The sequence below is a fragment of the Canis lupus genome, chromosome 5 (assembly GCF_003254725.2).
Source record: "Canis lupus dingo isolate Sandy chromosome 5, ASM325472v2, whole genome shotgun sequence".
NCBI lineage: Eukaryota > Metazoa > Chordata > Mammalia > Carnivora > Canidae > Canis > Canis lupus.
Window position 1 is genome coordinate 77,024,938 of NC_064247.1, and position 12,911 is coordinate 77,037,848.

Genomic DNA, 12,911 nt, shown 5'->3' on the forward strand with positions numbered 1-12,911 from the left:
ATGAATGAGACCATATAATGTTAGTCCTTCTCCGATTGACTTACTTCACTCAGCATAATACCCTCCAGTTCCATCCACGTCGAAGCAAATGGTGGATATTTGTCATTTCTAATGGCTGAGGAATATTCCATTGTATACATAAACCACATATTCTTTATCCATTCATCTTTCGATGGACACCGAGGCTCCTTCCACAGTTTGGCTATTGTGGACATTGCTGCTAGAAACATCGGGGTGCAGGTGTCCCGGCGTTTCACTGCATCTGTATCTTTGGGGTAAATCCCCAGCAGTGCAATTGCTGGGTCATAGGGCAGGTCTATTTTTAACTCTTTGAGGACCCTCCACACAGTTTTCCAGAGTGGCTGCACCAGTTCACATTCCCACCCACAGTGCAAGAGGGTTCCCTTTTCTCCTCATCCTCTCCAACACTTGTGGTTTCCTGCCTTGTTATTCTCCCCATTCTCACTGGTGTGAGGTGGTATCTCATTGTGGTTTTGATTTGTATTTCCCTGATGGCAAGTGATGCGGAGCATTTTCTCATGTGCTTGTTTCTGACCCCTTCCTTATTTTGGCATTACACACTTTAGAGACTGACTTAGACTTTTATTAGTTGTCTGCCCACAGGCTTAGCCAAGGTTTCTCTGGTAACATCTAGCCTGTGGAGCCATTCCTCTGGACTAGAAGACTCCCATCTTGGCAAATCTCAAAACTTAGCTGAGCTGTTCTTAGCTATGGACTCTGTGGCTTTTTCTTCCTGGCATGGGGTACAGGATAAAGGGTTAAGACAAGCCTGTCTCTTCTTCATGTTTCCTTGAAGCTCCTTGAAGTTTTTTCACAGACAGCTTCAGACTAAGCCCTCGTAATCAGCCATTCCTTTTCCCCTGAGCCCTAAAGTCACTGGCTCACCTGCTGTCAAGAGGGAAAGTTTTTTTTGGCCATGTCTATGTCTTCCTCTGTGAGAAATCTCTAAGCCTGTGGGCAGACAACTAATAAAAGTCTAAGTCAGTCTCTAAAGTGTGTAATGCCAAAATAAGGAAGGGGTCAGAACCTTGGTTACCTTTCTGTACAGGTTATGTTTTGCAAATTCTACTCCTTGGAGTAAAATCAGCCTTAGCCTCTCAATGGCCTCTGTGAGTGTGCCACATAAGGACAATTCAGGGAGAGATTGTGGCTGGAAGGTTTGTGTGCTGTAGGAAAAGGCCTTTCAACTACAACTCCTTGATCCCTCTTATACAATTCACTGATGGCAAAATTGGCCAGGGGTCTTAATTTTAGGACTGCCATAGACCATATCCTGTTATATTAAGCTCAAGTTATCAGGTCAATTTCAACTTGATTTGTTTTGTTGTTGTTGTTGTTACTGTTGTTTTATCTGCAATTGTGGAATCACACAGAATAAAACCAGTGAGGACTGCCAAGCAAATAAAGTGAGTGCCAATTAACCTTCAAATAAACAAGCAAAATGCATCTTTTGTCCCCCAGTGGGAAAATACTAGAGTGGGTAGTAATACCTTGGAGTTTCCTGGGGAGATCAAGGCAGATTCGGGGAAAGATCCCCTCTCCATGCAGAGTGATATTTTCTGGGTCCAGGTGGGCAATCTGTATCTGGAAACTCCTTTGAAAGATCTCAGGTACTCCAGGTAAGTAATACACCTTCAACACCTGCTCCTCATTTGAACTAATAAAACCCTACATAGCAGAAAGACCAGAGAGAATGTTAATATTTACAATGGACCCTGCTTCTGGAGATTTAATGGGCAAGACAGTCCCACAGGTCTATTGTGCTGGTTATTCTCCATTCATTCATATGAAGCTATGAGAAAGTGACAGGTGAGTCACAGAACACTAGGTAGCATATGTGGACAGGTATTTCATAAAAGAGGAAATACGAATGGCGAATAAATGCAGTAAAAGATGCTCATCCTTGTAAGCAATCAGGAAAATGAAACTAGGATTGTGATGAATTTTTTAAACTACATATTGCCAAAATGTACCAAATTTTGGTGAGAATATGTATCAAAAGAAACTTATTTGTGTCTGGTGGGAATGCCAATGAGGAAAAAAAAACACTATGAAAAATGTTTTAGTGTCGTTCTATCAAATTGAACATATGTGCAGCCCATGACCCAGAAATTTCACTCCTAGGAAAAGTCCCTAAGAAAATGCTTCTATCTGTAGACAGGAGACAGGTATGAGAATATTTGTGGCAGGACTGTTTCTAATAGCAAAATTTTAGGGGAAAAAATCCCAAATATGCTTTGACAGGAAAAAAATGCTTTCAATATAGTTATAGAAGGGATATTATCTAATAGTGAAAACAAATGAACTACAACTACATGCAACAATGTGCACTAGTCTTAGACACACAATATTGTATGAAAGAAAGCAAAAGGCACGAGATTACATTACTGATGCCATTTTCATAAAACTCAAGATAGAGCAAAATCTGTTAAGACAAAACTTCCAAGTTTGGGGATTAAGTATATTTGTCTGTTTTGTTCACTATACTATACTATTCCCAGTGCTATGCCTGGTCATAGCAGGTGCTTAAAAGTTTTGAAAGATTAATAAATTGAAAGTAGTTTAAGGATACATACATGCGGAATAAAACTGTATTTTGAAAAGGAAATGATAAGTCCAAGAGGGGAAGAGGCCCTTGGCTTCAAGGAATTAACAAGAGAAGTGTGAGGACGTGAGTGGAAACAAATCATTCTTATAATCATGAAACAAACAAACAAACAAACAAACCCGTGGGGTTATATATTGTCTTGTTCATAAGGGGAACCCCTGGTGCCTGAAGAGTGTCTGGCTAATGCAAGACTCAATAAATACTTGTTTAATAAATGAGTAAAGTGCTTGGATTTATTTATTTATTTTTAATTGCTTCTGAGGACTCTATTTTTTTGTTAAAAAAAAAAAAATCGCAGGCAGCTCGGGTGGCTCAGCGGTTTAGCGCCGCCTTTGGCCCAGGGCATGAGTCTGGGATCGAGTCCCACGAGCCCCACATCAGGCTCCCTGCATGGAGCCTGCTTCTCCCTCTGCTTGTGTCTCTGCCTCTCTCACTCTGTGTCTCTCATGAATAACTAAATAAAATCTTTAAAAAAAAATCACACCCATAATCCTAGCAGTGAATGTTTAGCATAACCCCATGTGCCACGGGGGTGCAGCTTGTGGGTTCGAACTTGGGGGTCCTTCCTATCACTGCCACATGGCCATTGTGGGCAAGAAGGCTACTCACCGAGAGGGGCAGGATTAGGGGCACTCCGGGCAGAAGGTTGTCTGGTGAAGATAGGTGGTCAGTCAGAACCTTGAACTCAAAGCCAACTTTGCCAGTATTCTTCAGTGTGATTTCATTCTCCGTGACGCGATTGAACAGCTTGAGAGGAGAAGAGGAACTGCTGGTGGACACCCTTTGGGATGCTGCTATCATCCCCACCAAGGTGAACGGACAAATAAGTCTCATGGACACGGATTTCAGTTTTCATGATATAGACACTGGGCAATCCACATTTCACTATCGCTATAAGGTGGCCACTGGAGCCGGAGGAGCAGCAGATCCTGCAAACCTGGCTCCAGGTTAGCTCTTCTAACAACTAATTCAGGTGAGTGGGGCCGTATGTGGGGAGGTCTGACCCTGAGCACCTCACCCACTTCACTCACAAAGAACTGATAACAGAAGATCTTAAAAGTAAGCTTTCCTAGACTAATATTTATTTACTCTTTGGATACAATTTATGTTCAGAATTCATTTTTTTTCTATTTATATAGAAAGACATGGAAGTAATAGGCAAGGCATGCCCTTTTTGCGGAGATTTTACTAACATAACTCAGCAGCTAATCAGCAGGTCTGATAACTACAAACTGAGGCCACTTCAGGGGTTCTCAGGATAAGCTAGGGCAAGGATGGGCTGCTTCAAAGAATATACTCTGAGCTGAGCCAGAATCAATTGCCCAGAAGACCCTGGAGATAAGGAATGAAAGAGAATTCTATTTGGTCAACTCAATGGACAAAGTCCCAATAGGTGTTGGGTGAATTTGTTTTTAGGCACAATCTTTAACCTATAAACACACATACACACACGCAATTCAGTAATTATATATGCAATAGCTATATAATGCAGGGGGGTTAATTCCCATTAAATTTGGCATGAAATAGGGTCTCTGAGTACATTACATAAAATCTAATTGGGAAAAGGAGATGTACAGACATAGAATTAACAATTTTTCCAAAACGAAAATTAGAATGTACATTACAGCAAAGAATATACTTACATGCCAAGAGAATGCAAAGTAAGAGAAAGAAAACTCAAGTATGGAGACTGAGCTGAGTCTTACAGTGTGTGTAGACTTGGGGTTGGCAGAGTGGAGAAGAGGGATAATATAAAAGGAAGTATTGAGGCAGAAAGGCCTGGGAAGTAGTAGCATTGGTAGGTAAACCAGCTGGACCACAAATGGATGAATGGGCTATGATATGAAATGACAAGAAATGAAATCTAGTGTGTAAGGAGCATCAGTTAATAGAGGATACCCTCTGCCAGGTGGAAGAGCTTGGCTCCGACCCAGTGGGTGACAGAGAAAGGGACTCAGGCTTGGAGGCCTTCCCTGGCCCATGCGCAGTACTGACCAGATATTTTACTGAAGTGACCACAACCACCTAGGGAGAGAGGCATTCTCCTATCTAGGAATGTGAACCCATCCCTATTTTATAGGGGTACTGAGGGGTACTGTGGCTTGGAGAGGTAAGGTGATATGCTCAAGGTTACATACTAGGAGGTCGAACTGGGGTGAGTAACATCCCAGTTCTTCTGACTACAACACCGTACTCTCTTCTCAATACTATGTTGCTTTCCCAAATGCTGCTGGGGCTAATTATTCTGAGACTGATGGGATGAGAATGCAGTTTTGGGAAAGTCCATGGGGCAATGCTGTCTACATGGGTTGGTGGTAGAAACTATGAACGTGGTGTAATTCCTTGCTTCCATGGGGTCCTCAGCGTCACCTGGGAGCTTATAGAAATGCAGATTCTGAGGCTCCATCCTAGACCTATTGGATCTGAATCTGCACTAGAATCAGATTCTCAGGTGACTCATATGCATGTTATGGTTTGAGAAGAAGTGCTGTTATATCTCAAGCATGGCTTGATAAGCTCCTGTGCTGTGAGAACCTCAGTAACCACAGGAACAACAAACCGAGGCAGAGAGATCCTACCTGATGAATTAGCAAGCCTGGATGCCAGTAAGGATGTGGGGAGGTGATGGAGAGAGTGCAGTGGAAAATGCCTTGGAGATTGTAAACTTAAGGGACTGAGAAGGTGGTAGTGCTATTGAAAGAAACAGAGAGGTCGGTATATGGGCTTCTGCATGGACAGGGAAGGCATCTAACATGCTGAATTCCAGGAGAGAGAGAGAGGCAAGTGAAAATGCCTGGCCAGCAGCTGGAGGTGGGATGATCAGGGTTAGGGAGGTGGATCGGGGATCAAGATTAGGGGTGCTGGTGAGACTGCGATGATCTGGGGTTCCAGGGTGGGTAAGAGCACAGGACTGTGTGCGATGTTTAAGGCGAAGCCATGAGATCTCCTCCCTGTCACTGGCAATACCTGTAATCCATAGTTAATGTCCTTGGTGTCAAAGGAATAGTTGACCAGGGAGGCCTCTCCCCTCAGCAGTATCTCATAGGTGGGCCCTCCTTCCACTTCGCACAGGGCTTTAGCCTGTGCAATGATGTCACAGTGTCCATAGAAGGTGACGGATATCTGGTGGCTACTATGTGGCCGCAGCACTCCATACAGGGGCAGAATATCAAACACCTGTAATATGAAACATCCATAAAAGTTCTGTCGGAGAGCATCAATTGGGGGGATGAGCCTACAAAGAGTGGGTTAAGCTTCAGTTTACAGAGGAATTCCTGACTTTGACTTGATTCCACAGAAGGTACCTAGCCCAGCACCCTGGACATAAATGATGGCAACAGGGGGGAGAGTGGCCTGGCAAGACTTAAACCTCTAACTTGAGACAGGAGCTCTGTTAAGAAGAGTTAGTACCCCCTGACTTTAGGGCCCTTGAGGTGTTACTTACCTCTTCTATCCCGATGGACAGCATTTCTTCCCGTTCAAAGAGCCATGGGGGTTCCTGAAACTCCATCTGGCTCTGGTTTGGGTCTGTTTTTTCTGTTTCAGCAGAGCTAAGTTTTAATCCCTACAAATTAGAGGTGTGAGGAAAAACTAGCAAGCATTCACAACAGGTCATTGATATGCTCCTCCCCACCTAGTGAGAGAAAACTGAAGTATATTGTTTATACCTTAAAAATAGTACAGTTTTTCCCCTATGGAGATAATTGGACAAGTGCCCAAAACATATGTCCAAGGATGTTTACTGCAGCACTATTTATAATAGCAAAACTCTGAAAACAAACTAAATGCATATCAATATGGGATCACTTTATTTTTTTCTAAACATTTTATTTATTTATTCATGAGAAACACAGAGAGAGAGAGAGGCAGAGACACAGACAGGGAGAAGCAGGCTCTATGCTGGAGGCCCGATGTGGGACTCGATCCCAGGACTCTGGGATCATTAGCCAAAGGCAAATGCCCAACTGCTGAGCCACCCAGTAATTCCACTACTGGATACTTACCCAAAGAATATGAAAACAGTAATTCAAAAGGATATATTAACCCCTGTGTTATTGCAGTATTACTTACAAGGGCCAAATTGCAAAAGCAGCCCAAGTAGTCACTGATAGATGAAGAGATAAAGAAGAGGTGGCCATAAAAAAGAATCACAGGGGCACGTGGGTGGCTTAGTGGTTAAGTGTCTGACTTTGGATCAGGTTGTGATCCCGGAGTCCTGGGATCGAGTCCCACATCTAGCTCCCCACTGGGAGCCTGCTTCTCCCTCTGCCTACGTCTCTGCCTCTCTCTCTGTGTCTCTCATGAATAAATAAATAAATAAAATCTTAAAAAAAGAAGAATCACATTTTGTCATTTGCAACAATATGGATGGACCTAGAGAGTATAATGCTAAGTGAGATAAGTCAGTCTGAGAAAGACAAATACCATATGATTTCACTCATATGTGGGATTTAAGAAAGCAAGCAAATGAACAAAGAAAAAGAAGAGACAAACCAAGAAACAGATTCTTAACCACAGAGAACAAACAGGTGGTTACTAGAGGGGAGGTGGGTGACAGGCCGGGTGAAGATAGGTGTTGGGGAGTAAGAGTACACTTATCATGAGGAGCACTGTGTAATATACAGACTTGTTGAATCACTATATTGTACACCTGAAACTAATATAACATTGTATGTTAACTATACTAGAATTAAAATACAAGAAAATAAAAAATGTAGAACATGCATGTTTTAATGATCAGAGATTGCTCTAAATCAGTATTAGAGAATTTCCTCATTAAAAAAAACAATGTATAGTATTGCCTTGCGCAGATACAATTTGGTTTATTCCGCCAGTCTCCTATTGGTGGAGTAAAGTTGTTTCCAATTTTCCTTGCTTTACCAACAAAGCTGTAGTATACAAGGAAAATTATACCTCTATGAGAACGTAAAGGTGTATCTCAAGTAAAGTATCCTAGCAGAGGAGCTGTGCATTTTAAATTTTGGTACACTTGCCAAATTGTATGTCAGGGAGGCCATACCAATTCGTAACCCTACCCACAAAGTGTAAAAATGCTTGCTTATCCCCACTCTGCCATTACTGAGACAAACCCTATTTTAAAAGATTGTATATTTTCATGGACCTACAGTAATTTATTTTTCTGATTTTTTGCTATTTCTAAAGTGTTGTGACAAACTTCTTTGTACCTAAATCTTTATATCTCCAATGATTTCCTTAGGCCATTCTTCTAGAAGGAGAGTTTAAGGGTATGAATTTTTAAAATCCCTTGATCTCTCCCTTGTTTTTACTATGGAATTACTGAGGAAAACCTTTCTCCTTTTGTAGATTATCTGGGGGCTGGGAAGAGTGCCACGGATTAGAGGTAACCAGCTTTTTCATTACAGAGAAAATCTAGCTGCTGAGGTATCCGGCTCTCAATGGGGTGCCGGTTCTGTGAGTGTTTGGTTGGGGAGCGACCTGGATAAGGTTCCACAGCCGCATCCCACCCAAACCCCAGGATTACACTTGCCACTGCTCCTGCCTCTGTTTTTGTTTTACAGGAAGGACCCTCGACTTGCCAACCCACCGCATGGAGAGGAAACCGTACATCTGAGATGATCATGGTGGGCACTTCGGGTTTTTTGTTTTCTCTTTCTTCAGAGCCAACATCTTCATCCATGAGGATAGTCCTGGAGAGTTGAACGCAATGTGTTGAATCACTTATTTGGTAACCAACACCACACAGTCTTCAGCTATGTCAGAGCCCTACCTTCCTCTCTCCCTCTACTGCACCCCAAAGGGTAAATGGGGTTTTCACTCAAATGATGCTTTTCTCCAGAGGTCAGCTGGGCAGTGCTGTGTTCCTCCCTGGCCTCAAACACGGAGTCTGGGTCATCAGGCTCGTCAACTGTACACAGATCCAACCCCTCTTTCCTGGCTTACTATGCCCGGGGCCACATTATGAAAAGCTCTAGCAATTCTTCAGACAATTTGCTGTGTCCCTGGTTCTCAACGTTAAGCTTCATTATTTACTGCAGCATTTTATTGTGAGGATATGCTGTTTGGCCAATTGTCATATCCTTTTCTGCTTGTTACCCTTGACCTGACCCTGGCTGCAGACCCTGGACAGATGGAGAGGGCAATGTGATGGGAAGGGCTTAGTCCTCCAGGACTCAGGAGCTGATGACTTCCTGAGGGCAGAAATGATTTTCCACCCTATCCCAGATGCATAGTCCAGGGTGTTATGCACAGAAGGCACTTGCTAAACTCCTGACTACTGAGTGGCTGGATGAATAAATAAGGGATGAGTTTGAGATTGTAAGTCAGTGTAGAGAAAAAAAAAATGCTATTAAAAAAAAAAAAGTACATTCTGGCTTTGCATTTGCACTTACTTAAAATCATTTAGATCCACCTCGGGGGACTCTGTTGCTGGCACTGCTGGTGAATTGACAGAAACTGAGGTTATGGGGATGGACTCCACCTGGGACAGGGGGGTACTGTAGGCTTTCCGTGGCCATGACCCAAACCTACAAAGGCAGGAGAGACACAGGCACACATCAGCTTTTGCAAATCAGTGTGCAGTGGGCTCTTGATTTCTGAGGCTACACTCCAAATAAATCTCATACCAGACAGGTCTAGAAGGACCTGCCCTGTACCATCCCTTAGACTTACCTTTTCTAAATCTTAGGTTTCACTTTCTCCTAACATGTTTCCTGACCACTCTCTGCCAGTCTGGGTCCAGTGACTCTTTTCTGAGTGCCACAGCCCCTGGACTTCCTCTTCATACTTCTTTTTTCCATCCCTGGTAGACTGTGAGCTCCCTGAGGACCTCTATGTAATATGGCAGCTAGTGCAGTGCCTGGCCTGGGGTCAGCACTCGGGCATTGGTTACGAAGAGGTGAATGACCAAGGACCCTGCACCCACGTAACCAGGACTAGGGCACCAGAAAAAACCTGCTTTATATCACTGTGGATTAGATATGGCTACAGTTTTATAATAAGTAGAATCATAAATATGTACTCTTTTGTGTCTAATTTCTTTCATTCAGCATAATGTTTTTTAGATTCATCTATGTCATTTCTAGGAGCAGTAAGTACTTTGTTCTTTTCTTTTTTTCTTTTCTTTTCTTTTCTTTTCTTTTCTTTTCTTTTCTTTCTTTTTTAATCACCAAGCAGTATTCCATAGTGTGGATGATGAACGTGTTTATCCATCTTTGTGTTGATGGACAACTTGGCTGTTTCCAGCCTTTAATCCTATGAATACAGTTGCTAAGAAGAAGGGAAGGGGGGCTCTGGTGGCCCACATCCCCATGCATACTTGGTGTTCAGTGTTTGAAATTTTAAATTTTAATCATTCAAGGATGTTCATTAATAGGTGATTTTAAGGGAAAGTTGTATGTCATTGCCATAAATTAAAACCCAGTTTTATCTGCCATATTTAGAAAAATCAATATGACAGAAAGAAAATCAGTGTTCTTTTCTCGCTTGGTGAGGGCTCTGAGCTGAGCCTCGTTTGCTCTTTTTAAGAAGAGACAGAACATGAAAGACTCCTAACTCTGGGAAACTAGGGGTGGTGGAAGATGAGGTGGGCGGGGGGGTGGGGGTAACTGGGTGGCGGGCATTGAGGTGGGCACTTGACAGGATGAGCACTGGGTGTTATTCTGTATGTTGACAAATTGAACACCAATAAAAAATAAATTTATTTAAAAAAATTAAAATTAAAATTAAAATTTTTTTTAAAAAAAGAAGAGAGATCATCTCAGGGGCACTTGGGTAGCTCAGTCAGTTAAGTGTCCGACTCTTGATTTCAGCTCAGATTGTGATCTCAGGGTCCTGGGATTGAACCCCACGGGCTCTGTGGTCAGTGGGGAATCTGCTTCAGATTCACTCTCTTTGCCCCTCCCCTGTTGCACTCTCTCTCAAATAAATAATAAATCCTTTTTTTAAAAAAAAAAAAAAAAGAAAGAGAGAGAGATCAGTTCAGCTTTCCCTTGAGAAAAAACAATGGGCTAACACCTCACTATGGAACTGTGAGGACTTAGAGGGTGGATCCAAGAACCCTCATTGCCAAGGGTCTTCTAAGTAGAGCATGAGTTCAATATATGTCTGATTAAACAAATAGTTGATGGATGGATGGATGGATGGATGGATGGATGGTTGAATGGGAACAGGTAAACAGCATATAGGATAATTCAGCTATTTGATGTGTTTTGTATCCAGTCTCAGACCATCAATAACTGATATGGTTTGACCAGCCCTGTGGTTCTTATTTTTTGTTTTTTAGGATTTACTATTTATTTTAGAGAAAGAGAGAGGGAGAAAGAGAAAAAAAGAGAGCCTGAGCTAGGGTTTCTCAGGCTCACTCCCTACTGGTGAATTTAAAACATGAGAATGAGAATTTACAGTTTGGGGAAGAGAAAGACAGGTAGCCCAAATGATCGCTTATCAAAAACAACCAAATCTCTAAATCGAAGGAGCCTCAGCCTGAGGAGGCAGCCTGGCTCCTTATCTCCTTATATGGCTGGCAATGTGTTTATTCGAGATTGCTGCCTCCGAAGTGGTGCCTCTTTGAAATGGATGCCTTGGCAATCAAAGCTTAAATCAGACACTTGCATTACAAAAAAAGAACATACCACCACCATCCATGGGTTTACATTCCACTGCACCTCCATCCCATCCCCACCCATTCCATTCTGTAAGACCTTGGAAAAGAGTGCAAAAGCTCTTTTCATCTGCTTCCATGAGCTTCCATTTTGGCTTATTCCAGGCCAGATGTCTTGAGCTGACATTACCTTAGGCTGAAACCAGACCAGAATGGTTCCTTAGGCTGAGGAACCATGTTGGGCTGGGTGCTGGGAAGCTCATTAAAATAAAGTCTCCTGAATCCCATTCTCAGGTAAATTCAGATTTGGCAGGTCTCAGACATGGCCCAGGAATTAGATTTTTAACAGCCTTCCCAGGTGATTCTAATTTACAGCCAGATTTAGGACCCACGGTAGGTAGGAATGGCAACAAGAAGGCTAAGGACTGGAGCTGATAATTAATATGAGGCTATCACTCAGCCTTCCCAGCTAGGGACAGTGCATATAAGCAGAGGACCATTTGGAGCACTCATTAAATCACCCCAGGTCAGCAGAGATGCCTGGGGAGAGTCTGCCGAGCTGCCCCACATAATAGCACTCTCTCATCCAACATTTGCACATCCCTGCGATGTTGTGCTGAATGGAAAAAAAAAGAAAAAGAAAAAGCATATGGGAATATCTGCAAAGGAAAAATTCAAAGCTGTATCATGTCTGCAGACCTGAGGAAAAACAACACTTCCATTGATAATGATACCTGAACAATTGGAAGTGAGAGGTCTCTGGAAACAAAGGAGACTGGGCAGGCAGCCTTACTGCTAACAGACTGAGCCACAGGAGACAGTGAAACCTTTGTCATAATGAAGGCTTTAATTTATCATTAAAATAAAAAACCTGCTCCAAAAAATTGAAATAGAATGTTGGTGGTTTTTGGGATCAGATTTCATTTTACCCTCAGGAACAGATGATTATTTTCCTGTTATGCTGACCCCAACAGGATTACATTCAGTTATTTTTAAAAGAGAGTACATAGCAAACAAGGAAAATCAATATTGCTCCAATTCCAGAGCCACCCATATGAGAGTCACGGGAGGAGCCAGGGAAGAAACCCTCCCTTTAGCCGTGACAGATCATGGGAACACCAGACACACTGTCCATCAACCACACTGGTTTGGGCCCAGCAGATTCCCTCCTCATATTTGATTTTCAACTCTTAGGTAAGTTAGGATCAATATGCTCTTTCGTGCTACTTTAAAAGTCCACCAGTCTTATTTGTTATTTTCTCTTCACTGGTGGTAGGGCTGCATCATAATTAACAGCCCTGAATGTGCCTGCGTTTCAGTTAAGATTTTGTGCTGTGGTTCAGGTGAAATCTGGAGACGGCTGGGTGTGTGCTGGCCATGTGCTGACATCTGAGCGGGCAGCCCAGGTCTCAGGAGGGTGGGGGAGTGGGGAGCAGCCTTGAAGTAGACACAATGACTTCTAATTCAAGGAGTTATTGATTCATTGCACCTGGATTCTATGAAAGGGTGAAAACCACCACTGGCTGGAAAAAAGGTGTGTTTTGTTTGGCTCATATGCTGATATATATATATATATATATATATATATATATATATATATATTCATTTTTATTTAAATTAATGACTATAGCAGTTACGGTTGGCACAGTGTTTAGCTCTCTTTCACCATGCACTGGGTGCTCTGGGTGTTGGCTGCCCCTT

The 12,911-nt window shown here is 42.6% G+C and overlaps 1 protein-coding gene across 4 annotated transcripts in view; it reads right to left on the reverse strand.

Moving 5' to 3' along the window:
- Positions 1 to 12,911, reverse strand: part of HYDIN (HYDIN axonemal central pair apparatus protein) — a 383,279-nt gene that overhangs the window by 129,791 nt on the left and 240,577 nt on the right. For all 4 annotated transcript variants that reach the window (XM_049110700.1, XM_049110701.1, XM_049110698.1 and 1 more), the window contains 6 exons: positions 9,001 to 9,135; positions 8,196 to 8,298; positions 6,075 to 6,194; positions 5,597 to 5,806; positions 3,239 to 3,376; positions 1,512 to 1,689 (listed from right to left, as the gene is read on the reverse strand). In XM_049110700.1, coding sequence (XP_048966657.1) covers positions 1,512 to 1,689; positions 3,239 to 3,376; positions 5,597 to 5,806; positions 6,075 to 6,194; positions 8,196 to 8,298; positions 9,001 to 9,135 — 884 coding nt within the window. The remainder of the gene's footprint in view (positions 1 to 1,511; positions 1,690 to 3,238; positions 3,377 to 5,596; positions 5,807 to 6,074; positions 6,195 to 8,195; positions 8,299 to 9,000; positions 9,136 to 12,911) is intronic.